This window comes from Gobius niger (assembly GCF_951799975.1).
Source record: "Gobius niger genome assembly, chromosome: 4".
Taxonomy (NCBI): Eukaryota; Metazoa; Chordata; class Actinopteri; order Gobiiformes; family Gobiidae; genus Gobius; species Gobius niger.
This window is the reverse complement of record NC_136855.1, coordinates 24542360-24569727: the sequence shown is the minus strand read 5'-3', so window position 1 is coordinate 24569727 and position 27368 is coordinate 24542360. Positions and strand designations below refer to the sequence as shown.

Sequence of the window (27368 nt, the reverse complement as noted above, 5' to 3'; positions counted from 1 at the left end):
GAGAAGTGTGCAGTCAGCTCCTTCCTTAAAGGTCAGGCTGCAGAAAAATCTCCACCTGACGATAATGGCGAGGCCAGGAGTGGATCTCACACCAACCCCACTCATTTTCTTTAGCCAGACCAAATGTCAGACACACACCACTTGAATTTTTTAACACATTGTGAGTCTCTGACATAAGGATTTCACTATGCTGCAGTGGAAGTCTAGGGATTGTCTTTTTGATATGTGAAGAGCAAAAGCACTTCCATACTTCCATGGAAGGTTGTTTGTCATCAAATTTCACAGGTCATGAACTTTATGTTATGTCTTTTGTACACTAAAATTATACCTTGAATTATACCTTGAATCAAGGCATGAGTTATCGATCCTGGATGAGGTGAGAGGCAGATGTTTTCTATTGGCCTGTCTCTTCTGTAGGTGAGATTTATATGGCGCAATATTTGTGCCAATATGAAGAGTTAGTTTTGCACGTGAAGCTGTTTTGTCCTCGCAATGTCCATCTCTGCATTCTCGCATCCTCTCAAGATGCTTCTGCGCACTCGCATTCTTTCTGCGCTCTCAAAACACTTCTGTGCTCTCAGATCTGAGAACTGAGGTTGTGGATTTTTACATTGAGAGGCAGTTCTCAGATCTGAGAGCGCAGACACTGAGGCCGTCTCCACACGTAGCAGATGTATCTCATAAAACAAAGATATTTTACTTCGATTTGGCCTGTCATCCACATCAAACCACACATTTCTGTCCTTAAAAACGAAAGTGAAGATTTTGGAAAGCTTTGGTGTGAATGTGGACATAAATGCCCAGAGTTTTAGTATGTTATTGTACATGTTTGTGTTGTTAAAGACTTATTACTGCGGTAATAACTTTGGGGATCCGTAATAAAGATAGTATAAAGTTTTAAGTGGCCGGACGTCACTGCCTACGAAATTCAGAAACAGCACAGGTCCCTCAAAACGGTGTTGGTTTTAACAATTGTTCATTCGTGTCTTGCTTGTTTGTTTTTACAAGCAGAGAAGATTACGGAAAACGGCAAAATGCATTTGGTTTATCAAATATGTCTCAAAAATGGTTAGGTAGAACTTGGGACACCTTTGTGGAGAGATTTGAACAGTTAATGTACTTGACAACACATACAGACGGTTAGGAATGTTTTTAAACTAGGCTGTATGGACTCTAGTTCTTTTCAAGATGGAGGGTGGTTTCATAAATAACCTGCTATGTGTGGACAAGGCCTGAATGTGAGAGCGCAGAAGCATTTTGAGACAGAGTGAGGAAAAAGAGGAAGCGTGAGAACAGAACTTTACTTTTCCGGGTCACTTTTCTGGGCGATTTTGACAGAAAATTTGAAAATTAGATGCACACAATTAAGTCTACAATATACTAAAGGAGGAAAAAATACATTCCACTCCATTATTAGAAAAAAAATCTGGTATAAAGTCCTTAATGTTGGCACAAATACTACTCCATAGATGTAAGGCTGAAGAATGCAGAGAATGAGGCTTTCATACAATCTGAGCATTTTGACAGGACACTGCACTTACACAGTTCCGGTTTGACTCACAGGATCGATTGCTCATGGGATGTTGGTTGTGATTTTTCTTCTTTTTTTTTCTTTTTTAAATTACTTTGGGGGGAAAATACTGGCAATTTAATGCCTGATAAGGAACAAAAATAATAAAATTGTTTTAAACTGGAAAAAATAGCCTACATTTTAATATAATTTTTTAAATCCTAAATCTCTTATGACACAAAAAAACCTTTCACATCTTTCACCTGAAGCAGCCTGTGAAAAGATTAATGGCAGCATCCTGTATGTATATGGTTGTGTAAATAAGGCTAATTAAAATGTGTACACCATCATTTTTCCCTTAGTTTCAACACTATTTACATTGCATGATTCTCACCAAAGGCTTAAACTAAGCATGAACACATTCACAATTATGTAGGAAACAAAAAAGGGTGAAATAATCCAAGTATGTTTTTTGCTTTGAATTCTTAAAAAATGACACCCTTTATTCATGACATTTTCCAAAGTCCTGCTGTGAACATTTTTTTCTGGTGACTACATTGTGACACTCATTGGTGCTTCACAGCTAGAAGGTCCTGGGTTCGATTTTGTGTGGAGTTTGCATGTTCTCCCCATGTCTGCATAGGTTTCCGCCAGGTACTCCAGGATGAATGAGAGTGTGTAAGGGTGTGCGAGTGTGGGACAACGGATGTAAATTAGCCCATTGCTACAATCTGGTGTGCCGTGTTCATTAACATGCACCGACCTTCTTAAACCAATAAAAAAGGCAGTTATTTTGAAGAATCTTTTTCACCTTCTTTTTGTTTTAACCATAATTCCATATGTATGATGAATAAAGGAGAAGATCCGATCTGACTTAAAGTAAAAGTTCTTTATTTTGTTCATGGAAATGCCTCGTATCAGACCTGATCCTTGAGGAGCACTCATTTGTTGGACCCAGCGATGCACTCACCTTTCAAGACCTAATGCCTTCACTGAGAATCTACTACAGTATGTAAATAGTATTGAATTTTTTTGTATGTATGACAATGTAGCTATTTTCATTCATATGCAGTACAAGAATGTCATGTCATATGAAATTATGAAATACAAAATGTGCAAGACATTTTTCAGATATATTTATATGTAATCTTCAGAAAGAAATTTAAATTGATAATGTATCGCCAAATGTAATTTTCTTTCCCCTGTACACCTGCAATGTCTAAGAGTAGAGTGGTTGTGCTTCTAGAGGTTGGCATTAGCTTTAAATAGGATATTGACCTGAACAGCACAAGCACCATTCCATAGATATCGCTTAAGCAAAATATGATCCTAATCCGCTCTAGGAAGCAGCTTGTGTGAATAAGTAAATGTGGGGTGTAATTACATATATGCTTTTACACTTGTGGCTCATCATCAATCCTAATACTACTAGTGTATCAGCAGTGCCTGGAAAGCCCTGTGTGACACATCAGAGAGCCAGGCTGATCTGCTGTTTACACTGATGCTCTGCATTTACGGCATCTGAGATCATTTCCCCCCTTTAATCTGAGCTTCAAACCTAGTAAGAGCAAACACATCTCCCATGGGCACTCATGCTGTATAAAATGGATATTTAGGCAGGGCATTTTCAGAAGGGAAGACTGAACGGAGCGGGGAAATGTAGAGATGTCACCGCACAGAAAAAACAAGCAATTAATGAGACAATAGCCAATAAAAAGAGGATGTGTGTTACCGATTTGAGTGCCTCAAGGCGCTGAGAGAGTGGCAGGCTGTCCTGTATTTGTTGAGCTCTAAGCAGATTACTTAGCACCGGCCACAACATTTTATCCCCAAATCCCTCTCGAACACTAGTCAGCCTTTGGCAAAGAAAGATCTCCTGCGCCTTCTTGCAACCGTGAGTGCAGGCTTGGCGCTCCATTCAGTGTCAGGATATCAAGACAAAATAAAAGACAACAGGGAACAAGAGATACCAACAAACAAAACAAAGTGAGGAGTCAGAGAGGCCTGCGGGGCTGAGATACAACTCAAGTTTTCTTTTCACAGACAACAAACTCCAGGCTGAACAAGGAGATGTAATCACATCCTCCTCATATGTGTAATGAGTGTAAATGTGTTAGGTGCAGTATGTTTGATATAGGCTTATTGCCAACTGTGGTAGTTACACAACAATAAACAGTTAACATCCATACTGAAAAGCCCCAGTCCACATTACTGTACCGATTGTGATTGAAAACACAACAAAGCTGTAATTCTGTGAGGAATTTATTCTTATTTAGTAAATAAAAAGGAAAGCGAAAGGTGAAAGCAAAAATAAAATAAAATTATAAAGTTCCCACAGTCATCATCCCAAATTGGTACGTAACAACCAAAGAGGTAAATCTACACTAACGTGAAAGTAACTCTGTAACTTGAAAAGCTTAAATAAGATTCCATTTACATAAAGATTTGATAAGAACATATCGCTACTGTTTGATGAATGAGGCAAAAAGATATCTATAAAGTAATGACTTTATCAAATGTAAGCTTTCAGCTTCTGTTCAGTACAGACAGAGTCTCCCTCTAAAGCAGTGCAAGAGGGAGATGCCAGGGAAAAGTAAAAGAGGCAAACAGTAGAAATGATACGGGCGTGGTTTGGAAAAGGGTGGAAAGAGAAGATAATTGAAGGTGAAATCTATTCTTATTTTTGAAAAGCAAATGAGTCCAAGCCATAATCACTGAAATGAAAAGATAATTCACTTCAGTTCAGAAGCGATCAACAGTCAGGTAGCACAGACATTAGTGCTGTCTAAGCACAACTTTTCGGGTATAGTCTTTAAGTTTATGCATAACAAACAACAAACACTGTGTACATAAGGAGCTATAGAACCTGAAACAAAGTGAGGAAGACACAAATCTTTTAATGACTACTAAAAGTCTCGCTTGATCAAGTCTCTGCAGTGAAGACAGTGATGATTTCCAATCGTATTGTCCAGTGTGTAGGCTTCGGTGCAGAAAAACTCCTGTTAACCTGAGGTGCTGATTACGGTTAGTCCTCTGAAGAGCTGTAGGAACTGTCCACAGGTAAGACACTGATTGAAAGTGAGACTAGCAGAGTTTGCTTGGCACAGAGCAAACACAGCCCTGTTTGAGGTAAAGAGCACAGTCTTGCTGTGATTTTCATTCTCTTATTTTCTGTGAGGTAAATGGTACAGTCTTAAGTGACTACTGGGAAACATGTATAAATTCTTCTTCATTTAGCTTTGTCACTCACTCTTAAAGTCAGAAACTCTTCAAAATCTGAAGCTCTTTTGCTTTGAATGTTCTTTGATTCTTGGGTTTGATTTATCCAAAAGGCATCTTGGCCGCAAGGAAACACAAGCAGAAACAGGTGCAGAGGTAATAATTTGTTTGAAAAGAAATGTATCCGGAAAACACAAAGAATCTTTATAAGTGCCAAGATGCCCTCTGAACATGATAAAAAAGAGACTGCTCAAGAGCATTCTTCACCGATGCGCTGGCATGAGCGGCCCACCTTACGATCCAGCTTGACCATCTTGAGAACAGCCTCCTGACGACCACGGCCCAAGTGGTCGAACATGCACTCGTGTTGTTCTGGGAGACGGTGGAGCATACAGAAGACATAGCCTGGAAAGAGGTGAGAATAGAAAGGGAAACAGGTGAGTGTCATCTGCTTAGACACATAAGTCATTCTGAGAGTCATATTTTTGAGTCATCTCTACCAAATTTACAGCATATTGTTACAGACTTTCACACAAGGCCACTGCACACTCATTTTGGGTAACTGCAAATTCATGTTTTACAATGAATATGATGGTTTCCGCTTTAATTATTTAATGAGAAAAGGATAAAAGCCTCTTGCGCCCGGACACATCAGCACTGGTACCTTGTTTGAAAGCTGATTTCTCGTCGCATATCTGTGTCCACACCTCAATTCCTGCATATGTTGGTCAGATAAGTCTGTCTATAAATATCCTTTAATACATGGCCTGAATTCTGCTCTCACACCCGCACAGTACAAATTGACCAAAATGACATACTCAATTCTTCCTTTTACCTTGCTTACAAATTGAAACGCTTTATAGTTCAAGCCATTATCAGAGCTGCTTAGCAAACATCGAGACACTTGGTAGAACCATTATCAAAGTAATCCACAATTACTGATAAAGTCAGAAATCACTATAATTGCTGCCATTTCCCTTTTCGGTCCAGAAAAGTATAAGCATTTAAGCATCCAGGCACAAAGAGCCATCTTTTACCAAGTGCCTTGTGGAAAAGAGAAAGTCAATTTCCAATTTGAAAATGATGGCCTGGGTTAAAACAGATGGTCTTCAAGCAATGAAGGGCTGAGACTTTTTAAGTACTTTAATTTGTATGCAAACAAGCTGATTACCAAGGCAAGTATTGGTTTAAACTGCATTAGTGTTTGTTATAATTGACTCATGGTTTATGTGCAATGTTTGTGTGCTCCCCAAGGTTCTTTCAGGCGTCAATATTTCAACAACAAACATGCAGTTCTCTGCTATCACAGCACCTACACAGAAACAATTAAACGTGTGCATTATTAGACATACCACATCTACAAGAACCCAACTCCTGTTGGACTAGCTCCAGTTTGGCTTGGCAGCGATGGCAACGTTTACGATTCCGTTGTTTTGGGCCAGTACGAGATGAAGCTGATGAAGAGCACAAAAAAGCCAATGATGATGAGGCTTCCTCTTCCTCTGACACGTCACCCACTCTCGCTCGCTTTGCAGGTGAGACGTCACTCTCTGAGTCTGAGGCTGTAGCAACACCAAGAAACAAAGCAACAACACTATGAAGCATCGCTTACAAAGAATGTCAAGAATTTATCATTACAGTCAAGATATCTTTTATTGTAAACGTTTATGAGGCAAATGGAGAAGCTGTAATTTTGCAGTTAGTGGTCTTTGTCAGTAAATTAAATAACAAAGGCCTGCATTTTCATATAGTTTAGGTGCATTATTTAGGTTCTTTTTCCAGCAAAGTACTCTACCTCTATTCAGTCTTTGATGATGATTTTTTGTATTTCTTTAGCTAACCTTATTATAATAAATTTAAATCATTTACCCCACTTGTCCAAAGTACTCATCGTTAACAGTTAAACCTAACGTCCTTTTAATACAGGGACGTAAAATTTGATTTAGTAGAGTTCGCTCTTGACAGAAGACAAATGATGGCGGCTGGAACCAAAAAGCCTCTTTGTGTTTAATAAAAGGCAGTTTGAAGATGAATGTTTCTCTTGCATTAGATTACGCTCACCCCTGTACCTGAGAATGGGGAGGCATACAGAGCGTTGTACTGGCCAGCTGGATTTTAAACTCAGCTTTCTCATCAATCCTGCTGAGTTTTTTTCCCTAGTCCGGCCGAATGCAGATCAGCACTCAATAAATCTCTGAGAACTAGGCCAAGCGGAGCAGCCCTATCCCCCTGGCCTGCATCGATCCCAGTGCTGTATGTGTGTGAGCTTGTGTATCGCTACATGCCTTCATCTCCCCCATGTTCGTTATCCTGCTAAATCACAGCTTCTAATGTACACAAGCAAAAACTCACTCAACAACAATCAGCAGGATCTTTTGAAAGTCGAACAATTATTTTGTAAACAGTAGAGTGAGTCCGGTCAAAAGGGGCACTGCAGAAATCCATGTGTACCAGCTTTAAATGATGCTGCGTGTGCATGTGCACTTGGCTTTAAGGGATCAACATGTTCACAGTGTTTCAAAGCTGTGCCGACACTGCAGATGTCCTGAGTCATGTGCAGGATGGAGGGAAAGAAACCTGTGTGTTTGGTGTAAAACTGAGGTTGAGTTAGGTTTCCTCAACTAAACAACAATGTGCATAAAAAACAAGGAAATGGAAATTAGCTAATGATTCTGCAGGAATAGGAAAACACTAGAGACATAATTCACAAACCTAATTTATATCAACTAAACAACTAACTAAATACAGTTTAAACTAGAGACTGACTTGTAGGGAATTTGAAGTCAGCTACATAAATGATGCCATGTGCTTTTAATTTGTAGTTTATTTTGTAGTATTTTAAGATTTTAGACAACTCATCACATTGTTCTGATTTACAAAGATAAATGTGATCAAATATATGATTATGCACACCACCAACAAAACAAGCCACCAGAAAACTAACTCTTGCAAACCTTTCAGGACAATTCAGGATCCCTTTCTGTAAAATGTTATTAGTATTTACAATAATTTAAGGTGCGAAAAAAATTCAAATCTGGTTTATTGATGTTAGTTTGGATACTGTATTATGATATCTGGCTTAATTTCATTAAAATGTGCTGTTTTCAATCAAAAGAATGATGTTTTTTAGAAAATATTGTGTCAAAATCATCTTGCGACCCCCACTTTGGGAACCACTGGTCTAGAGCACAGTAATATTGTTAATGGGTATAAAAACAAGAAACATTCAAGCTTTCAGACAAGTATAGCATGTCCAGCTTTGATATCTGCCATAACTCAATAATAATAAATAATGGTTGAAAATAAACCAAAACTAAATAGACAAGACTGTAGTGAACCTCAAATTTAACCAGTTCTTTACTTGGACTAAACAAGCGCAAGTACAACGAGTGTGTGAGCTACTGCAGAGGGTATTTTCCTAATACTTTGCCTCAAAACAAATGATACATACAAATATTGTTCACTGACCTGATTCTAAAGATCGTTTTGTGGGAGTGCAAAGTGCACTGTAGTCGCTGCCTGTGCTGGATACTTCTGTTAAAGAGATACAAATTCAGAGAAAAACAGATTTATGGTAAGAAAGTTGGGAGTCAGAGAGAGGACCTAACAAGAGAATGAAGAAAATGTCAACGTCAAGTGAATAAAAATACAGGGCTAAAATGATATTCTTTTCAAAAGAGTTCTAAATGTCAAGTTATTTCTTTCATACAGGTTTGACAAAATGAAATGTCACTGTAAAAAGTATCTTTTAAATCAAATAGAGTAAAAGCAGACAGGATCCTACAGAGAGGTGCATGTCTACACAGACAGGCAGCCTAATTCATTGTAATTGTATCAAAATTGCAGTTTGAATGGATGTAATTAGCAAATAGAGAAGACTGCAGTTATTTAGGCCATACAATCCAAGTTCTTAACAAACAAAATGTCCTGTTTTCATGGGGTCTTATTAAAGCAGTACTAAGTAACTCATGCCCCTGAAGGCCATACGTGCCACTGCAGGTGTTGCAGGTAATGCAGCAATTTGCGTTTGTTTACTCATTAATTGTCGGTCAGAGTAAATACTACGCTGACAGAAAACACAAAGGGAGAGAGGGATATTGTACATCCAATTACTCTATGGAGATGATTTTCACTCAAACATGGCTGTAAATACTGTTTAAGTGGCGCCAGCCCGCAGTTTGCTTCTTCTTCGTGATTCCATTAGTGTGTATTGGTGGCTCCGACCCGGTAGCCTGGCATCCAGAATGACACCCCTTTGTATATTTTATACACGGGGGATATCAGCTGGCTGTTGCCGCTCCTGCCAAACTCAAACGGAGCCGTGCAATCAGAATCATTTATTTGCGATCACGTGTTGTTCTTGAGCAGCGTCACGCTTGGGATGCTTAAGTCCCCTCGATAACATTTTATCAGGAGAGCCGAGGTTTTTTTTTTTCCAATCAGCGGTAAATTACCAAAAACACATCGGCAGTAGGTGAGCTTTGTGATTCATAATTCTGTTTGAATATTAACGCAAAACCGCTAATAACGCCCTGACTGCCCTTCGCTAATTGATTTATTCCCCTTCCTGTTTGTTTCCATACATAATGCGGTAGAAATCAAGTTGATGGGGAGACTTACCAGACTCACACACTAGTACAGCGCTGAGACTGGATTTTTCCAGGCTACCGACCCGCAGGCAGCGAAGTTGCAATTGTGGTTTTCTGACCAGAGACACCAGGGGGAGATGAAAGACTCCCCAATCATCCCATTAACCCTTGTATTACCCCCAGAGGGACTACGGAAAGGATTTATTAAGGTAAACAAGTTACTTAGTAACAAACCCTTTAATTTCAACCTCGTCAACCATGGTCTGAAATTAATGTTAATTGGTTTAGCAGTTCATAATACGTGCAGCCCTATCAAAGCAAAAGTGCCTTTTCTTTGTTTCCGTGTTTAGTAACTACAATATGGTTGTGTCCTGGATTGACCTCCACAAATAACCTTGTCGCTGTAAAGCTATGAAGGATGCCCTGGCAATTGTAGGTGTCCTCTTAAAACCTTCACTTCAGAATATCCTTTGCAGTCATTTGCTCTGTCTGTGCCATGAGGACAAATATAGCCAGGACAGGGGCACTGCAGCTGCTCCTCCCTCATTTAACAAAAACAATGAACAGTTTTTACAGCTTTATAAATCGGTTAATCGTTCTCCATTAACATCTTGAGTAAAAATGGTGTGCTACAAATAGACGTGCCTTACCATACCGAGTTTCTTTGTGAGGACAACTATCAGTTCAAATAAAATTGAAGTTTAAGATTCATAGCAGTAAACAGATTTTAACATTCCTGTTTTTTACATCTTCAACAGCCCCATATTTTATTGAAACCTGCACAAAAGCAAAGGGCGTTACCAGTTTGCGCAGGTCCTGGAGTAGGGTTCTCTGGTGTGTTGGGTATTGAGGTAAGGGCTGGAGATAAGCTGTTGTTTGCATCATTACAGAAGATATCAGGTTGGCCGCAACTGGAGCTCGAAGAACTCTTGGTGGCACAGTCTTCATCTGGCTGTTTCTTTTGGATATCTGGTGATAACAACTATGCATTAACGATACAATTCAAAATGGACAAGCTTAAAACGAGAACTAAAAGGAACATTTACCTGCAAAACATTTGGAACAGAGATTCATAGTTTTGCTCGACCTTTGGGAAAAAGACACACAAAAAAATCATTTGATCATCATGTTTTACCAAAGAAGGTATAGCTCCATTGACCTGGTTTTCTTTAAGTCACAGGTTATTAAAATACACAATTTCTAAACTCTCAAATAGTAACAACAGTTTGTTATGCCAGGTCACAGAAGCTTTTTAGATTTGAGGGGCACTAGACTTTGGCAGCAAATTGGCTGTGCCTCTCGTCTCGAAGTCCTACTCCTATTTCCTCTCGGCTCGGCCCTCACTGTCTGAGCAGTGAGCGTGACGGGCACTGCTATCAGTCACATCCTATTTATTTTGGGTGCCTCGTCGCACACCTTTGTCCCCATTTTTACATGTAGGATCAGCTGCAGTCGACCCGAGGACTCTCAGTCCACTGCTGCTGTGGGTACACTCTTGGGTACAGAAGCAGAAAGAGAACGAAGAGAGAGCAGACACCTCATCAGGCGCAGGCAGGAAGGAAGGAAGCCAATCAGGATAAACATCACTTCCCGTTGTCAAGATGTCCAATTAAGGGAAATTAAAAGGTTAATGAAATAAAGTTAAGGTGAGATGATGTGAGAATAACATACAGACTCCAATCACCAAGAGCTTGTAGGCACCTAAGTGATCAAGGAGACAGAAATACCACAGACATTGCTCAGTGAGTGTGAGCTTTTGTGTTAAGAAAACAAAGATCTGTAAACAGGCTTTGCCATTTAAGTTTCTATGTATTCATCTGTTAGGAGTGTATACTAATGAATTTGAAACACAACAGATAATGGCCAGTGGATGAATTAAATCTTTTGTTCCAGATTTGCAGAAAAGAATCATTTCACTTCAAGGAATAAAATTATGAGGAATTATGGGCCTGACAAAAAATAATGTTAATCATTGATTCCAGTCCAGAGGTAAAAAATTATTGCATTTGCTGGTTGCAAACTACTTAATTTGGGGCAACAGTGGTGCAGATAGTGGAGAGGGCCGTCTTGTGACCAGAGGGTCGGCAGTTCAAGGTTCAAATCCCACGGGCACACACTGTAGTTGTGTCCTTGGGCAAGACACTTCACCCACCTTGCCTCCAGTGTCTGCGTACATTGTGTATGAATGAGAGTGTGAATGGGTGAGTGGTTCTTTGATGTAAATTGAATGCCTAAGCAGGTAGAAAGGCGCTATATAAATTTAAACCATTTAATTTAAGGGACTATACAGAGTTTAAAAATGTTAAAATGATGTATTTTCCTCCCCCTACATGTTCCAGCATGTTCTTAATGTGTAGAATGAGCTCAGACCTGTTCACCACAACTGCCTCTAAAATCCTGCACTGTCACTCAGAAAGGTGTTAATTCGCTCCTTAGTCATGCACGAGCTTAAAGGAATAGGCCACCGTTTTTACATACTAAGATATGTTCTTACCTCACTTTAGACGTGTTAATATATCCCCGTCTGGTCTTTGTCCGTGCGCTCTGCCAGGCAAACGGAGCACATACGCAGCCTCTCCTACATGTCACATAGCTCCGAAAAAGCTCACGATAGAAGCTACCAAGCTCTTCCACGTGTTCCCTATTTAAATAAAGTTACGTGGAGTGTTTTCATGCGAAGTATATTTACACAGAAATGTAGCATGTCGATTTTATAAGCAAATAAAAAGGGGGACTATATTGTGAGGCGTAATGATACGAGGAGTAAAACGTCCGCGCAGTAACTCCTAAAGGTTATTGACGGAAGTGAGCGGGGGAAGTCTTTAGGAGTTACTGCGCGGACGCTGTGCTCCTCGTATCATTACGCCTCACAATATAGTCCCCCTTTTTATTTGCTTATAAAATCGACATGCTACATTTCTGGGTAAATATACTTCGCATGAAAACACTTCACGCAACTTTATTTAAATAGGGAACACGTGGAAGAGCTTGGTAGCTTCTATCGTGAGCTTTTTCAGAGCTATGTGACATGTGGGAGAGGCTGCGTATGTGCTCCGTTTGCGTGCCAGAGCGCGCGGACAAAGACCAGACGGGGATATATTAACTCGACTAAAATGAGCTAAGAACATATCTTAGTATGTAAAAACGGCGGCCTATTCCTTTAATATAGAAGCTGCAGTTACACATAAGACCTGAGGTGGCAGTAGTGAGTATGAAAATGACCAACTTGCCTCTAGCCCTTTTAAACGTGTGTTTTTTATGAAAATCAAGTAAAAAGTCATTTCAAAGAAAGTAGCTTTGGCAGTAAAGGCCAAGCAAGAAAAAGCTAAAAGCCACTCAATTTGTTCTTTTCTTTCTCAATACGACTCAAAGAGCACTTTATGACAATAATGGGGGCTGCACTCCGGAGCAATCGAAAAGGACATAACAGGATTAATTTAACAACTCCTGCTAAATGCCAAGTGCAATTACAGCTAATGAGGCACAGAGAATATCAAACATAAGGTGGTGTGAAAGATATAAGAATCAAAAATAGAAAAGAGGCTTAATTTGTATCAGCAGCAAGCACTGGAGTGTGTGATGCGGACGGAAAATCACATGTGGTTTGATCATGCTTGTTAACCACTGAATAAGTTATGAAAGATATGGAAGACAAACACCAACTTCAAACTTTGCCTACCTAACAAGCTGAAACACAGTAATTTACTGTGAATGTGCAGGGGATTAGGAACACAACATTTTTATATGCTAGTATGTAGACCAGGGGTGCCCGAAGTGCGGCCAAGGGGCCAAACGCAGCCAATCGGACCAATTTGTGTTGGCCCTCAGGCGTCTTGTTGAACTGGCACACACTGCACGAGATGGCACTTTTTTTTTTACTTAGCCTCAGTGCTTAATTTGATCTCCTGTTTGGGGGAATGCATTCCCCCAATTAAATTTTTTTCAGGGTAAAGGATCCGGGAAATATTTTGGAGGATCCGGCAAAAAAGTATCTGATATAATGGTGTCTAATGAGAGTGTTCCGGCAAATGTTTTGGCCTGTTCCCCCCATCCATCACATCAGACCAAAAGTTCTAATTTACAAATTAAGCACTGCTTAGCCTACTAAATAAAAGTGTGGGGAACAGTTAAGACCTTTCTTAAAACGGCATTTACACTTCACTATGAGGCCCTTGATGAAAAAAAGTTTTGGACACCCCTGATGTAGACTCTCACATCACATTTTTTTCCCATTGGTGCATGTTTTGTCTGGAAACTGTCTGTACTAAACTTGTGCTGCCTTGGGAATCTAATTGTGCAGTCATAGAGAAACCATTTTATGTTCAGTCGTTTCTTGAAGCCAGGCTAAATAGGAGGACAGACACTTACTCAATAGATGTAAACATTATGCAAAATATGATAGAAAGCTACGTGGTGGCGGACTAACATGCACAGTTCCTCTTTACGAATTGTGTGGCGGATTTTCATTGTCATCGCTGTTTTGTGAAAGTTAAAGTGCCCCCACAACATTTCAAGAGTCTGTCATGACTTTCTCATAACCGGACAGTTGCGCACTCATTTCAGAGCTGCCATCGGGGATTCACGGGCCAGCTGCTCTTAGCTCGCAGCTACAGCTACAAACAATGGGGAGGGGGTAATAATAACAAGGAAAGCGGCTCATCCTTGTTGAGCTGCTAGGCTAGCAGATAGCCAGCTTGCTTGCTAGCTTTCCCGAGAATAAGAAAGCAAATGAAAGCAAGTCACTGAACACATCGTTGTGCTTACCCCCAGAACCCACAGGGACAGCGCGGGGGTATAATGTTTACGTTTGCCGGAGGCTTGCTGCCCTCGCTCCCCGTGTCCCCCATGTCGCTGTGTGGCCAGACACTCTTGAGGCTCGCCGTGAAGCAGGTGAATCCGGGGATAGACTATGGCCTCGTTTTGCGTTTAAGATCCTTTAACTCGGATAGCAAGAGGCAGACATAAGCTGTAAAGGTGTCGTCCGACGTTTCTGGGAGTAAAAGACAGACTGTCGCGGAGGCAGTCGCTCTAAAATACGGTTTTGCACGACGCAGAGTAGAGCCGTGAAGCCGCCCGCCTCAGCCACGGCCGGGGGAATCCAGGGCCGATCAGCTGGAGCTCGGAAGCGACCACTGCAGCGGTAGGGGTGTGGGGAACGAATAGTCTCTCTATTCAGGAAAAGAATGTGCGCAGTGCTCTATAAACTAGCGTGTGTATTCAAAGATTGACTAAAACGAGTATTCATTCATGAAAATGGACAATTGCACGATTGACTTGAAGGAAATTGTATACTGGTATGATCCAATTAGTAGCCCGAGTGACAGTCGGATTTCCTTTAGAACAGCGTCAGGCCCGGGGGCCAAATCTGGCCCTCCAGCATGAACCTCTGGCCCTTGAGATGATTTTGAGAAAATATTTTTTCACAATTCAGAGATGCAAAGCCTTTTATAGTACTAAAAAGTATTCTTAGCAGACCACCAAATTAGGTCATATGATGTACAACACGTTTGTGGTGCTTTACTTCGGGCTTCTATTTGGGGGTTGGCCTCTAGTCTTTTGATGATGAAGAAATCGACCCTCCAACCAAACTTTAAAAATCCTATATAAATCAAGTAAGAATCCTATTTCACTCCTACAGGGTTACAAAAATCCTAAGATATAAATCCATTAATATTTATTTAACACATTGATTTACCTACTAGTAAAATTATTCAATGTAGTTTTAAAACAACAAACGGTTCCCTTATGGAAGAAGGTAACTGAAGCTCAAACCAAAATGGGCTGAGCAGAGCAGCAGTCCTCCCTTGACTCTCAAAATCAGACACCTTCTGAGGCCTATGGCCTGGGTCGATAAGCAAGGGCTTGTTTGAAAGCTTGAATTTCCATAGTTTCCAATTCCAAAACTAAAATTTTGGAAAACATCACAGATCCCCGAGTGCACATAGTAAAATACTGATAAGTAATACAGTAAAGTAATAGGCCAGTACAATGTTGATATGGGGGAACAAAAACCTTCCAGCCCAGCCTTGCTTTGAAGAGTACTGCAATATCCACAACAAGGCTGGTGAAGCTGCAAAGGACTCCCTAAGGAAGGGGTGTCCAAACTTTTTTCATGGGGGGCCACATATTGAAGCGTACACGGGTGAAGGGCCATAGATCGAAGGTTAGTGCCATGAAACCTTTGACAAGCAGAGGTTTAAAATGTGCCCCACACCGTAATTTATGCTTAAAATCTTCGTGCCAGCTCTTTGTAAAAGGTTCATACTGTCTTCTTAGCTTATTATAGTTGTGTTCTTTTAGTAAGACAGAAGGTTTAGTTTACCTGCTTTAGTTTTGATCACTTCCTGTGATCATCCTCAATGCCAGCTCTGTCTCACAATAAAATGTGAGACAGAGCACATTTTATTGGTTAGTTAGGTTTGAAAAAACTAGGTTAGTTGTTTCTAACCTAACAACTAACCTAGTTGTTAGGTTAGAATTGTGTCGAATTATTAAATTTCAAATAAAAAGGACCATCTCTGATATTTACTGATTCAGAAAAAAGGCCAAGGGCCAACAAAAAATTGGTCTGAGGGCCGCATTTGGCCCCCGGGCCGCACTTTGGACACCCCTGCCCTAGGAGAACCACACCACTTCATGACATCAGCACAGAGCAGTTTGACTTCTTGAGAAAAAGACTAAACATACAGGATTAGTCTAATATTTATTTAGTTATTTATTTAACTTGGAAAGTCCCAGAGATACTGAGTCCTCAGAGATGATCTTACATCTTTTAGTTGTTGGGGAAACTGGAGCACTCAGAGGAAAATTATGCAGGGAGAACTTCCCACCAGGCCTGGATCGAACCTGGGACCTTGCAGTAACACAAGAGCGCTAACTGCTTCACTGCGCCAATATGCCTTTCACCAGGTATAAGCAAAACAGATGTACAGGTGACCAGAAAATCATTTATTTCTGTAATTCAACTTAAAATGTGAAACTAATATATGATATAGACTCATGACATGCAAAGTGACAAATGTCAAGCCTTTATTTGTTATAATTTTGATGATTATGGCTTACAGTCCATTTTCAAAGGATTCTAATTTTATGAGATTTTTAATTTGGGGATTTTACAAGCTGAGCCATAATAATGAAAATTGTAACAAATGATGACTATACATATCTCACTTAGCATGTAATGAGTCTATCATATATTAGTTTCACAGTTTACGTTGAATAACAGAAATGAATGCACTTTTTAACAATATTCAAATTTTCTGAGTTTCACCATATGCAAATAATATTTTTGAGTTTGTGAACTCCAATCCAGCTTGCAGTGCATTGGCAGATAGCATAACAGTTGACTTGGCACAATATTTTTGTGTCATATGTTGTGTCATAAACATATTTTCCAGATTTGATTGTGCTCTTAATGAAATGTGATTTTTTAATTCATTTTTTTTTTTCGCTTAGAAGCCGAGGTCATCCAGTCAATAGTCATAGGAAAAAAATGTGATTTGTGTTTGATATTTCTACTTCTACAATTGCTCACTAAAGGCTATTGAAACATCGTATAACATAACACCTACTAAGAACTCTGTATAGTTTATAATTGAGATAGGGCAGCTAAGTATATAGTGGAAATTTGATGTTTCAATGTTGATGTTTTGATAATAGCATTGGTAATATCTCTGTAATTATTGGACCTATTCACATGAAACAAATACTTTCACATAATGTCTCATCTGTCAACTCAAATGATCTAAGGCAATATTATCTTCTCATAATTATGTTTTTGTCCCAAAACGTAGACTCAGTATAAAGAGCTTTAAACCAAGATGTTGAAAGGTTTGGGAAACTGATCTTTAAAACCAATCTTACCTTTTAACTTCTCTATAGACGCAGTTTGTGTGTTATTGACTGTGTAAAGTGTGCAGCCTTAAAACGTAGGAGTGAATCAGTTGTATAAGTGTAAAAGTAGTTACATTGATTTTAATAAGAGAGCTTTTTTGCTCAATCAATAGTTGTGCTTCGTTGAATAAAAAAAATACATATATATTATTCAATCCCTGGCTCAGTTTTAGCCTTTCATTATATTTAGCTCCATAAATGTGTAGTAACAATGCCAAAAACATCTTTGCCAGTCAGCTGGAAGATCAAATGTTACTCAAGCAGTAGTGGCTATTGTTTAGACATACAAATGACAGAATCACAGCAAACCCTTGCATTTGTAATTATTCTTAATTATGTGATTCCCTCCACCTCTTTGCTGATCTTTTTCAATATTTTACAGATATCACCAGCCCAGCTCCCACAGTGCTTTTGAAGAAAGCCACCCTTGCACCAGGGTCCTCCATCTACATCTCGTGATCAAAGAGGTACTAAACAGACAGAAACTGCAGCGGCTCTAGAAGATGAAACAGCACAATTAGTAAGCACTACTTTATAACATGCACAAGTACAACAAGTATACACTTCACACACACCGCAGCCGTGCATGCAATATGAGATGAGATGTTCTATTACAGTTTTCCCTTTGCAAAGAAATGTATAACTTTCCAAATGAAGTGCATCCGTAAAGTATTCCACTGCACGTTTGCCACATTTTGTTGAATACAGGCTCATTACAAAATGGATTAGATTTGTTTTTGGTATGTTTTTTCATCAATGTACAATACCCCAAAATGGCAAGGTGAAAAACGTTTTAAAATGTTTTGCAAATGTATTAAAAATAAAACTCTGAAATATTACACTAAAAACTGATCTCAGGTGCATCCTTTTTTCTACTGAGATGTTGCTACAACATGACTGGAGTCCACCTTTGGTAAATTCAATTGACTGGACTTGGTTTGGAGAGGCACATACCAGTCTTTAAGATCCCACAGCTGACAGTACATGTCAGAGTGTCTGTAGACCAATGAAAGAGGCACAGATTATTTTTTATACATTTGTTAAACATTCTTTTTTTACTTTTTCATGTTGTGTATTGTGTGCAGATGAGGGAAAATAAAGTGGAATCCATTTTGGAATGAGGCTGTAACCTAACAAAATGTTGGAAAAGTGCTAGTGGTGTGAATACTTCCCAGATGCACTTTAGCTGGGGATAAAGTATAGGAGCAAACATAAAAATGAAATTCCACACAATGATAACATTGTTTTAAAGTAGAATAAAAGTTAAGGCTTCAAACATGCTCAGGTAAAACCAAGCAAACTGTGAAATTGAGGGAATATTCTTGAAGTAGCAGCAGCTCAGCACTGCTTATTCAAGTGTGCCCTCCAATGGAGGAAAACAGGTCATGTTGACAAAGCGCATGCTCTCAAGATAGGGCATGGTTTTTCTTCTGTATTTTGACTGTACCGAACCATTCACAGTGACATTTCCCCTGAGTCAAGTAGAAAGAGACTTTTTCCATTCAAGCTTGAAACCACTGTGCTCCTGAGCTAAACTGAACATCAAAGGGCAGGCTATGTCAAAGTGGTTTCAACGTTTTCCACTACAAACTTTTTTACATTAACAATACTGGACTTTATGAAATTCATCTCTGTTCATTGCTAACACATGATAATGTAGTTTTTTGGAAAGGTTGCCGAATGATTGTGAAATTCTAATCCGAACCCTGATTTGGAAACTGATTAGAAAAGCCTAGTAATGTGATGATAATGAAATGCAGATGAGTTCCCATCAGAGCTGTCTATCCATTAATGAGCTGATGTGAGTGCACTGTCTGAGCTTTATGAACTTGCACGTGCGCTCCACACACACACACACACACACACACACACACATGAGCGCACAACCTCGTGCACGCTGAGCTGTGTGTAAATGTACAGACTGCGCATATGTCACTGTGTAAATTTCTTTCATCAGAATATTTAACATATTAATGGTATCCAATCAAGACTAATGTGGAGTTTGATTAAGACATGCCATAATCATTAATTGTCGGCAAAAAAGGCATGATAATGATTTCACTTGTGAACTTTTGAGATCGTATAATGTAAGGGCGTTTTTATCGGAAAGGTACTGTATGTAATCCTCCACTCTCATTTAGACACAACTGCAATTCATAATGTTACACAAATGTTAGCGAGATAGTATTGGGTCTGTGTGTTAATAAACATGTAGTTTAATGTCACCAAGCCACACCACCACATCATACAGAGAAGAAAAGAAGAATTAATGATCCATGTGCTTAGTGATATACTCTCTCATGATTGCTTTCCTGCTTTAGCAAAGTTGAAGTAAAATGCTTCACATAAACCAACATATGCATATGAAAAATACTGTGGACAAAGACAAGTAGCACTGTTGATTAAGCTTCCACATAAGCCATTACTCATTATACATTTCCATTCATTAAACTGAAACGAAACTAACATCACTCAGTCCAGTTCATCAGTGCATAAAAAATCAAAACAAGTCTAATTGTGGCACACGCTGATGAGAATGCACTCATAGGACTATGATAAAATTGTGTATGGGTTAGGAGTGCTGTTAGTGCTGTTAGTGCAGCTTACTGGTCTGGCCCCATATGAAAAGAAATATGTGGAAAATGTTTCTTTCATCTTAGGACACAAGCACATTACAGAGTGATGAAACAAAATGTAACTGCTTATTACGGCTCAGCAAAGTTTCAACACCAGTAGATATTGGTGGAAGTGTTTTTTGTTTGATTATACATATTTCAAAATATGGCTCCCTGATAATTATTCATGTTCAGTGTGTAGCTTGTAAACGTGTTATTTTGTCATGCAGGTAACATATCTCGTATACATTTAATTTTATTTTTTGCATATTTCTGTGTTAAGCCCTCTCATATATATGTACATCGTGAGAGCTGATTGTAACACATACTCCTGAGTTTGGTTTTACAGTGAGTAAAATAAGTATTGGTGCATTTTTATCAGAAATATATATTTCTAAATGTGCCATTGACTTGAAATGTTGCCAAGTAAATTGATTAAAAAGGCTTCACTTGAGAATGACTAAAATACCAATAAAATGCACAATGATGGTTAAGTTAACATTTTGGATTGTTATGTTTATTATGATGTTTTGGATCTGAAACTGCAAAAGAAATTGTTCAATGGTCTTGATCTATTTTCAAATCTAGACTCTGAAGTGGAATCCGACTGGCCAGAAGGGCTGAGGCAGCAACAAACAGGAACATTTTTGGTAAAAATTTACTTATACAAAACAATTTTAAATGGCACACAAGCTTATACCAGTTTCCCAGTGTAAAATTAATTATTCAGTCATTTGTTCATTTATTTACTTATTGCTTAAAGTCTCACACCCCTGGGCCAATGTCTGGATATGATTCGGCATGGAAAATGTATTGTATTCCAAATTTACATTTTATGAAAAATAGATCAAATCAGATTGTAAGCATGGCAATGTCAGGACGGGTTCTACACACTTAAGGATGTGAACATTTCCAGACCAGGGCGGATCGAGAGGGGTGGCACAAAGGTCTTGCCACCCCAGCTGCCACCCCATTGTCATGTGGTCATCTGCTCTAGAAGCTACTTGAGTGCTTACAGAGGCTCACTCTCAGTTAGTAGTTCACTTTTTGACAGGACAAAGAATTAAACAACTTTATAACAAAATAAGGAGCCAGGTGCCAACTCCTGTGGCTCCCAAGTTGATGTTTTTTTTTAATTATTATTATTTATTTATTTTTTACAAAAGTATACAAGAGTTAGAAACCTCCTACTTATATTATGGACAATGCTACTATTTTTGTTTAATTTTGGGGCTGCTCAGCCTGCATCTCAACGGGAAAATTGCCTTGTGATCAAGCAAAAACCTTCGCTATAAACATTCGACATTGTAAAATGTGTTGCCACCCCAGAAATTATCCCTGACCCTGCTTGCCACCCCGTGATTTTTTTCAAGATCCGCCCCTGTTTCCCAAATGAGGGGTTTAGGTTTGTAAATTGGCTACAGGTGGAAGAAGAGGGAACAAATAACAGAAACATTTCAGACGCGTAGGCCTATGTGAGAACGCTGTGCTGCGACATATAGTGTTTTGCTGACATCTAGCGGGCACTATGGCTAACTGTCTTTTTATATTCATCAAGGCCAGTCAGTGAGAGCGATCGGGTCACCAGGTTAAATAATAGTAATAATCATAATACATAAATAAATAATGCATTATCATTATTTTAAATATTGCTGAATTATAATAATAGTGTACACTATCATTGTGCTTTAAAAGCCATCTTTGAAGAGCTTCTCAAATATTCACTTGGTGGTGGTAAGCTACCGTTGCAGCCACTGCCGCCCTGGGGAAGACTGACGGAAGTGAGGCTGCCAACCTGTACCGTCGGCCCTCAAACCACCACACAGTACATTCACAGAGAAGTATGTGAATGTGTCTACAAGTGTCTTCTTACCCAAGGACACAAGAGTCTGCACCAGTGGAAGTCACTTGGTTATTGGATAGGTCCCCCTACCATTCAAGCCATTGTCTGCTAATTGCTTATCAGCAATGATCTATGAACCATATTAATTAATTTATTTTAATGTATTAAGTACAAACAGACTGCGGTCCCTATGCTAAAAATGCAACTGCCAATTTCAACATAGTTCAACATAGTAGCTATAATACAATACATTAAGATAAAAGTCTATCGACCAAACATTTTTACCAATAATGTTCTCCAGGAATAAAATATTCTTCTGCCAACCGGCAACGCAAAACACTTTGGAGACAGTTCATTCTGTTTTCTCAGGTGGGACTACCTCCAAAAGCAGCTGCAGATGCATGGTGATGGGTCCTGGAATGCAGACAAGTTGAGGTCAGTGTTATTTTTTTGTTTTTGTACTGTTATTTAAAATAAGCTTAAGAAACCGACTCATCATGTTGTGTGCCCAGGTGATCTTTTTGTAGACAAAGATGTAATAGGGGATAATTCCAGAGAGCATAAAAGCCAAGCAATAGACAATTTCAATCTCGGGTTCATCAATAATGGGAGCCAGCACCAGGAAGAAGGACATTAATGTCAATAGCACTGCCAAAACAACCGGCACCTTCGGATAAGCACATACACATTACTGATCTGTCTTAAAATGATGTTCTCATGTAATAGGACACTGATGATCAACCTTGAATGGTCGGTGAAGTTCTTTTCTTGTGAAACGCATCACAATGAGAGCCAAAGCTGTCAGTCCATTGAACAACCATTGAGCAAAGCTGAAGTAGTTGATGAGTGTGTTTATGTCTGCAGGAATTATGTAAATTATTGACAGAATGCCCTGTAATACAGAAGATAAAAAGGTGATTAATTGGATTTACATACTGGCAATATGTTCGACTTACAGTAAAAATCAGAGCAGGTTCAGGTGTGCAGCGTCTGACGCTTATGTAGGATAAGATTTTAACCATATGGCCCTCTCTTCCTGCTACATATGCCAGTCTGTAAAGTCATATTATGAAAACACGATACAATATGACGATAAACTTCATACATGCTTTTCAGTCACATGAATTTTGTTATTATGGCTTCCATTTTGAATAGCAAAGTAGAATTATGCAGTATTTCATGTAACAATATCTATACTCAGGATGAAAATGAAAGACAACTGACTGACAGTGGCATTTTTATGTACTCATAATCATTGCTCAAGAAGATAACAGTAAAAACACGGCCCCAGAGACACACATTTATGTGAAGAAACGAGTGAGTGTTTAAGATGTTAGCATGCTACCGGTTGTTACTGAGCTGTTACTGTAGTATTTCCTCAGTGTTCATAGATGTGAGCCACACATGTGTTAATCGTGTTGAAGCCATTGACAGTTGATTGCTGACAGTTGCTAACCAGTAGCATGCTAACGTCTTGAGCAGCTTAAACACTGACTCAGATTGAGACTCTGTTGACATGACAAACTGTAAAAATCATACAGAAAGGTTTTCTGTTTCCTCTTTGATGTGTTAATTTAGTCTGAGGAGTGAAGCGGATCTTTAGTAAATCCTGCTGTAGCTCGACAGACAGAGCTGCTACGTCTGTGCCACATTTGCTGGTTTTATCACATAAACGTGCGCCTCTGGGGCCGTGTTTTTACTGTTATCTTCGTGAGCAATGATTATGGGTACATAAAAATGCCAATGTCAGTCAGTTGTCTTTCATTTTTCATCCCAAGTAGAGATATTGTTACATGTTGTAGTACTGCATAATTCTACTTCGGTATTCAAAATGGCCACCGAAACAATGCGTGATGTCATTGGAAACGCATGTATACTGTGTAAAGTACCTGCCAGCAGTAAAGAGGCTTCCATTGGCAGCACCAAATGTAGAAAAGATGACAAAAAGCGGGACAATCCAAGACAGAGGGTAAAACACTCTGTTCCCAAAAGTCTAAAATAAAAATAATTAATTTACAGACAACAGGAACAATATGTTCATTGTAATGCTGATTAACACCAGTAAGAACATCTCACCACGGCAACAGCAGGAGACAGCAGTATCTCTGTGGGCGTCATGACAGTAAAGTAAGCCACATTTACAATCACATAGAAAACTGTCACTAAAGGAATAGCAATCATAATGGCCAGGGGCAGATTCCTGCAGGAAAATAACATCTGTAAAACTAGATTTTACAAACACAAATGTATTTTTTTGTAAAATGAATTTTATGTTGTACCTATGGGGGTCTTTCAACTCTTCTGTAATGAAGTTCAGTGAGCCCCTAAAAATAAATAGAAGCAAACTTTGTGAGATTAGCTCATGAGATGCTTATTAAAGAGGGGGTATTATGCTTTTTTCAATCACATAGCACCAGTCTATAGCACACTACAATGACCCTTCTGTTGGTCTGTAAATGCAGTAAATTAGAATAACTGCCTTGTATAAAATTGCTCTTTCAAAATGGCTGTAGCGAATGTCTTGAAATAGCCCTCTGTCTCTTTAAGAACCTCTGACCCTTTCCGACACGCCCCCTCCACACACTGTCTGTGGCATCAGTGGGGAGGGGGTTCTGCTGAGGAGCAGTGGTTGGTTACTTGGCTGGTGACGAAAGCTCGGAGGTGTCTCCAGAAGGTGTGGGCGTCTCCAGGAGGACTAAGGCAAACCTATCCCTAAAATGGCTGCCATCAGAGTTTTTACAGATTACTCAAAAATACGTGAATGTGCCAAGGCAACACTTCAGGCATGTTTTTAATGAGGGAATGACATAATAACATGATGTAAAGCTTGAAAAAGTCAATTTTGCATAATACCCCCCCTTTAATAATATTCCATAACAATCAAAATAGAAACATGTCAAAAAAGAATATTCAATAAGCTTAAATGTGTACACGGACTAAACAGCAAAACAATAGATAAAAGACTGACACTAAAATAGTGTAGTTACCAGCCATCATAGGCCCAGAGTCCGCCATAAAATGCAAGACCGATTGAACTGAAAGATACTGACGAGGTCTCAAATGCATTTGAAAAATTTTCTATCCTTCCTGGGGCACATGTAAAAAGTAAAAACACTGTTCGGCATTGTTTATTTTTTCATCTTGAAAGTGCAAAGACGCCTTCCTACCTTGGGCCAGCAAAACCATGCCGGCCACAGCTATGATAAGAAGGATCAGTAGTTTGGCTGCAGTGAAGAAGTTTTGCACATAACTCGCCAATTTGACGCTTAAACAGTTGACTGCGACAATCATGACTGAAAAGATGCAACAATCAAATGTGAGTCCAAAGAAAAAAACAGTTAACCAAACAGTACCATATAGGTCATTGTATTGCTGAATTTATGCCAGGTATATCTAAAATCATGTAATTGCCAAACATTAAGTCACATTTTAAAAGCTAAACTTACAAATAGCAGCCGCAGCCATGCATTTAGTGATCAGCACTGGAGGACTGCACCCGGGGTAGAAAGGAGTGGAGGCGTATTCTGCAAAACTCAGGCAGATAATGGAAAAGGAAGAGGGCTTCAGAACCATGACTGTGGTCCAGGAATATAGGAATCCCACAATAGAACCAAAACTCTCCATGAGATAGGCGTACTCTGACCCAGATTTGGTGATCATGGTGCCAAGTTCAGCATAACACAGTGCACCTGTTAGGAGAGATCGTTTTACATTCATTGCTTTGTTAAATATTTGATTGATTGTAATTTATTCCTTAATTTGTTATGGAAACTGATAAAACAGTAATCAAAAGCTACACATGTTTTCACAAAATGTTCATAAATCATAAAGGTTACAACAAAGATAAATATTCCAATAGCATTGAGTTTCCTCGTACTCCTAGTTGTAAGACATTACATCCACAAACTTTGTACAAGATTGTGATTCGTTTCATTGATATATTTGCAGAGCCCAACATCACACCAGGAGCCACAATGTAAGACTTCACAAAATTATGCTGATTTGATCAAACATAAAAATGGTGTTAATTGCAGTTGACTGAGTGTACAGGAAGCAAAAATACATGTTTCAGCAGTTGACCATAAGTGTTTTGTAGTTGCAAGTGCATTTCAGGGCACATGGTAATATTTCCACATCTTCCATCATAAAACGCCTTGTTTATGACCTTCATCAAATGTGATTGTAGCTTTTTTTGTACCATTGCACAACTTGCTGTGTTGTAACTTTGTTTGACGATGGAGCGATAGAAAGTAACTAAAGAATGAGACAGAAATTCCAAAGTGAGTGCACACTATAATATGTAAACCAGCTTAAACCCTGTGATTGAATTGATTGATTGACCTTTGGCGACCCCAGCTGTGCTGCTCTGTCTGTGACCTGTGGACTCCTCGTCCCTCCAAACTGAAGTGTCATGCATCCTTCAGCCCCAAGCAAAGACCGAGCAGTAGCTTTACACTCTATACCTGTCAGTCCTGGGAACATCTATAGCTGCTCTGTCTGTGGGAGAGGCTTTCCGTCAGTGTTCTCCCCACATCCAAAGACAATTATTGACTTTCCTGTCGACGGGAGCTTTTCTTTTGCCAATCAGTTTGTTTTATTATTAAATAGATATTTTTTTCATTAGCTTGAGTCAGGGTTAGAAAAAAGAAATGAAATACTGGTACTTTCATCTTTATGTTAAATTTGTAATATGAGTCTTTTATTTTAGTTTGGTGAAATCAACAGTTCTTTTTGGATCTTGCTTGCCAGATAACTATAGTGTTCTCACCCAGCATGGACAAGACTCCACAGGCTACCCAAATCAGTAGACATGGCCCCACTGCTCCAGAGTGCAACAGCACAGATTTAGGAGAGATGAAGATGCCTGAACCAACCATTGTCCCCACAATGAGACAGATTCCACTGAACAGACCAACCTGCGTCAGGACATAAGGTACAAAATCTATTAAGACTGCACTTAGAACTAAACCCATGCATAGGATGAATGTGAGCGACATATGGCTCTTATACTGACTAACTAGCATTTATATAAGTATATTTATTTGTCTATAAAAACCAAGGTTTAGAGAAGGAGAACAAAAGACCTGACGCTGCACTCCAAAAGAGAAAACTACCTGTTCAGCAATCCCACTGTGCCCAGAGTTAAACACCATCACATTAAAAGAAGTATACTCACGTCTTGGTGGAGCACAGTGGCTTTTGCAGGTTTCTTGTCTATGGCTTCAGATGCAACAAACCCACTGTTTGCACCATTCATGGATAAATCAGGCTGGTTCATGTCTTTGTCCATCTCTGATATCTGACCAAGCGTTTCACTTTCAACATGGGCTACTGTAACAACCCGAAAAAGACAAGTTCAAATTTTATAAAATGATTCCCTCGTTCTGTTCATACAATCATTTATTATGAAGCAAGATAAGATAGCCTTTATTGATCTCGCAATGGAGAAACGTACTTGTTACATTCAGCTCTTAGAAACACTCCAGGTGTGCAGATAGGCAGAAAATGTGAGAACAATAAACAAAAAACAATTAAATAGTAAAATAGTGGTATCTTATGTACAATGACTACCAAGGACTGTGTGGAGACAAAAGTAATAAGCAAAAAACAAGCAAATTTGCACAAACTATTATCAGCAATTTTGGGCAAAGTCACCAATCCACAGATAAGGATGAAACCGAGAATAATCAAACACTGGA

General features: G+C 39.2%; 3 protein-coding genes across 4 annotated transcripts in view; all 3 read right to left on the bottom strand.

The window, feature by feature from the left end:
- LOC306962704 (phosphatidate phosphatase LPIN1-like) overlaps window positions 1-27368 on the bottom strand; it is a 113669-nt gene that overhangs the window by 14888 nt on the left and 71413 nt on the right. The gene's annotated exons all lie outside the window — the stretch shown is intronic.
- Window positions 3787-14438, bottom strand: zfand3 (zinc finger, AN1-type domain 3). Of its 2 annotated transcripts, none has more exons than XM_079555947.1 (6): window positions 14083-14438; window positions 10365-10405; window positions 10120-10287; window positions 8198-8260; window positions 6082-6291; window positions 3787-5134 (listed from the first exon to the last, which is right to left on the bottom strand). In XM_079555947.1, exons 1-6 carry the CDS (start codon window positions 14163-14165, stop codon window positions 4980-4982), a joined length of 720 nt encoding a protein of 239 aa, XP_079412073.1. In that variant the 5' UTR covers window positions 14166-14438; the 3' UTR covers window positions 3787-4979. The 2 variants fall into 2 exon arrangements, with proteins under 2 accessions (XP_079412073.1, XP_079412072.1); XM_079555946.1 differs by having other exon boundaries at window positions 3792-5134; window positions 8198-8263.
- On the bottom strand, window positions 22022-26959 carry LOC306961667 (b(0,+)-type amino acid transporter 1-like; the record flags this gene model as incomplete). The annotated part of the gene is made up of 12 exons (XM_079554511.1): window positions 22022-22083; window positions 22162-22336; window positions 22412-22561; window positions 22626-22722; window positions 23559-23662; window positions 23746-23869; window positions 23949-23993; window positions 24657-24756; window positions 24837-24962; window positions 25116-25358; window positions 26438-26585; window positions 26846-26959. The coding sequence occupies 12 exons, from the start codon at window positions 26957-26959 to the stop codon at window positions 22022-22024; spliced, it is 1488 nt and encodes a 495-aa protein (XP_079410637.1).

Coding starts and splice junctions, on each gene's coding strand:
- zfand3 (XM_079555946.1), bottom strand. CDS start 14,165: ATGGGGGACACGGGGAGCGAGGGCAGCAAGCCTCCGGCAAACGTAAAC. Junction 10,406..14,082: donor TGTCCCTGTGGGTTCTGGGG/GTAAGCACAACG, acceptor TTTTTCCCAAAG/GTCGAGCAAAACTATGAATC. Junction 8,264..10,119: donor TCCAGGACCTGCGCAAACTG/GTAACGCCCTTT, acceptor TCTCTTTAACAG/AAGTATCCAGCACAGGCAGC.